At 47.7% G+C, this 3209-nt stretch overlaps 1 protein-coding gene across 1 annotated transcript; it reads right to left on the bottom strand.

Annotated features, from left to right (window-relative positions):
• Positions 1 to 693: 693 nt before the first annotated feature.
• LOC135050469 (odorant receptor 131-2-like) lies at positions 694 to 1798 on the bottom strand. Its single transcript, XM_063956961.1, has one exon. It carries the CDS (start codon positions 1765 to 1767, stop codon positions 829 to 831), a length of 939 nt encoding a protein of 312 aa, XP_063813031.1. The 5' UTR covers positions 1768 to 1798; the 3' UTR covers positions 694 to 828.
• Positions 1799 to 3209: the final 1411 nt, after the last annotated feature.

The following is a 3209-nucleotide window of genomic DNA, read 5'->3' as shown; positions in this document are numbered from 1 at the left end:
CGGCGATCACAAGGTGACTGACAGGAAGAGGCCGTTTGTGGTGGCAACTGACCGTTTCCAGGGAGTGTCTGGAAAAACGCAGATGAGACCGGGCGTATTGAAGGAGGGTTTCTGACTTCAGCTCCGGCCCCAATCATCACAGCGGCTGAGTAATTTCTGGGCTGTGCAGAAACTCCTGATTGTGCAGCTCTGCCAACAAATGCAATCGCACCCCTGCAAAAAGGTAATCCCCCTCCCCCTGTAGGCGGCGACTTCCTGATCGCAGGGATGCAAAAAACCCAACCCTAGCGGTCAGGTCTGAGTTAGGCCCAGGATCCCCCCATACAGCACAATCTGAAGTGCGGTGAGCCGCAGCTGCCCAGACCCTCCCGACCTTGGACTGCAGGCAGACTGTCTTCTGTAGCTAAGGTGGGATGAGGAGACTGTGGGTGGGTTGTGGGGTCGGGGAGGACCGTGGGTGTAGATGTGGCCAGCGGTTGTTTGTGACACGGCTGCATCAAATCCACCAATGTCAGACAGGTAGCCCTCAGGCAATTATCCACTATAACATAACGATGATTGTTTTCTCTGCTTTAATTACACATTGTTACATTTCCTGGGAGAAGCGCGGTCCATATAGTTACTGTAGCAACGATCATACCGGTGAGAAACACGTTTACATTTTATTCATGTCCTCTTTACATTTGTGACATATAATTTACCCTAAAATATAAAACGGACATAATGTGCGAGCCGCTTCTTAGACTGGGCCAATCAGAATACATAGTTATCATTATTACTCATCTTCCATATTCATGATAAAAGTGGGTGAGGAGTCTCTGGCGGGTGTCACGATGTCACTGAATTAGGGGCTGTCCTAACGGGCTTACACAGTACAAACCGCTTTAAGTATTTACTAAACACTTCATCTCTTATTCCATAAATCAAGGGACTAATGAAGCGTGGGAGACACATGAAGAAGAAGAAGTTGATTACAGGCAACATGTAAAGGTATTTGCGGAGGTACGCTTCCGTCAGGGTGTAGGTGAAGGCGGTCATACATAACAGGAGCTGACACGCATGCATTATGACGGTTCTCCCAGCCTTGGAGGCAGAAGCCTTCCCTGAGTCCAGCTTCACAGCCACCAGCATGATCTTGATATAGGTGAAGACGATGATCAGCCCCACCAGGGAAAACGTTGTGGCATGGACGAGAGACCTTATAGTGTTCTGTGCTTCAGTGAGGACAAATTCGGATCTTACACAGAGACAGTAATGATAAAAGAAGTCCTGTTTCACCGAAGAGCACAAAATAATGAAATCCGCAACATTAGGTATCAACCCGATTATCCAAATCATCGCAATGGCCAAATACGACTTCTGTCTGGTGCAAACCTCCGCGTGCCTGAGCGGGAAACAGATGGCAACGTACCGCTCCAGGCACATGACCGCCAGGGTGTATGGGGTGACCTTGAAACTAGTAGAGGTCACCATGACCAGAATATAGCACACGGGAACAGGGAAGTAAATGACATACGCTGTCACAAAGAAGACGAAGAGCCCTAGTACGAGATACACTGCGTCATTGATGAGCATGTGGACAAATAGGATGTAGCGAGGTTCCTCTTCCATGTGTGAGGTGGAGAAGAAGGCCCATAGGATTATCGCCATGAAGAAAATGAAAAGACAGAAGCAGCTCAGCATCAGGGATATCAGGACCAAGTACAGTGGGTCTGAGTGCAGAAGAGCAGCCTTCATTGCAGTGTTCATCACCGTAGAATTCACCATGACTGAACACGCTGCAGATCAATTATAGTTTTTAGAACTAAGATAAAGAAACAATGTTTGTTAGTGACAAATACAGAACAGGCTGACATTGCACAGACTAAGAATATACACAGTCGTTTATCATACAAAACTGATTTCTAATGTACTAAGCTTGGCTTCCCCACTTACACACAGCAGATATACTGTAGGACTTACAGGGATGACCAGCATAATTAAACAGTGTGCACAGTAACCATCTTATGATAGGATCTTCACATCACTAGTGTGTGCTGCTGAGGACCCTGCTCCTTCTACTATATAGCTCACAGCGTCTATTCACCGCTGCTCTCCCAACTGCCCTCCCCCCACCGCGGGACACTGCGGCCCGCGGGTGGGACAGTCCACAAAAACGGGACTGTCCCGTGAAAATCAGGACAGTTGGGAGGTATGCAGAAGTATATAGGAAAGGCAATAAAGAGCTTTATCCTGACTATCCTGGCACCAACATACCCAGGGTAACTCTCTTGTGTTAAGAGCTCCAGTAACCTCAGAGTCACCATCTAGGGGTCACATGTAATCACTATACAATAAGAGACTGCATACCGTAAGCGTTGCTGGATGCAGTCATTTTTCTAGTATAATAGTTTCCCTTGTTGTGTTAGTGATACTGTTCCTATGCAATTTCTGCATTTCATTAATGTTTCTGGAAAAGATAGCAGGGTGTCGCTTGTGTGTATACTGCATAAACTAATCACTAATACTCATTCCTTAATGTATGAATCCCAAAAAGTGCCAAAAAAGGCTCAGCACAGGGGGGAGAAAAGCCTCAGAGGTGAAGGGGTTAACTGCAATTCTATCCACAGCAGTATATTGTGAGCATTAGCAATTGTTAGTAAAGTCTGGTGTTTTCAGCAGATATTGCATTACCATTTTGGGAAGTCTGACAAACTAGATGCACATGTTTATATATGAAATTGCTGTGCCGCCATAGGTGTGCGCAGGGGGGGTGCCTGGTGCGCACAGGCACCCCCTAATGTCTGGGACCCCGATCTCACATGCCTGATGCAGCGATTGCCGAGCAGACTGATTACTGTCCCCTCTGCGCTGCACCGTCAGAACTGCATTATTGACCGGACGCCTGGGTTAATCAAGGGTGCCAGTGCCACCGGCTTTCAAACTCCCGGCTCCACCTCCATGTACAAAAACAGCGTGATCTGACGTGATGACGTTATGCTGCTCGCACACCCACCCGTCACACCCGCCACATACACACCTCTCTCCTATGCTATGCCAACGCCAGCCACTGATGACGAGCAGCATGCAGCCAGCATTCCTCTTAGGAAGACAAATTCAATACTGACAGACGGCCGGCAGCAACATTGACACGTCAGTCATTTATCCAGCAGCAGCAGCAGCACTAGTCTGTGACTGTCATTGTCAGTGAGTGACTGACTTTTAAGTAA

This window comes from Pseudophryne corroboree, chromosome 2 (genome assembly GCF_028390025.1).
Source record: "Pseudophryne corroboree isolate aPseCor3 chromosome 2, aPseCor3.hap2, whole genome shotgun sequence".
In the NCBI taxonomy this organism is placed as follows: Eukaryota; Metazoa; Chordata; class Amphibia; order Anura; family Myobatrachidae; genus Pseudophryne; species Pseudophryne corroboree.
Note: the sequence above shows the minus strand (reverse complement) of the source record. Positions and strands in the feature narration are given on the sequence as shown.

Coding starts and splice junctions, on each gene's coding strand:
- LOC135050469 (XM_063956961.1), bottom strand. CDS start 1,767: ATGGTGAATTCTACGGTGATGAACACTGCAATGAAGGCTGCTCTTCTG.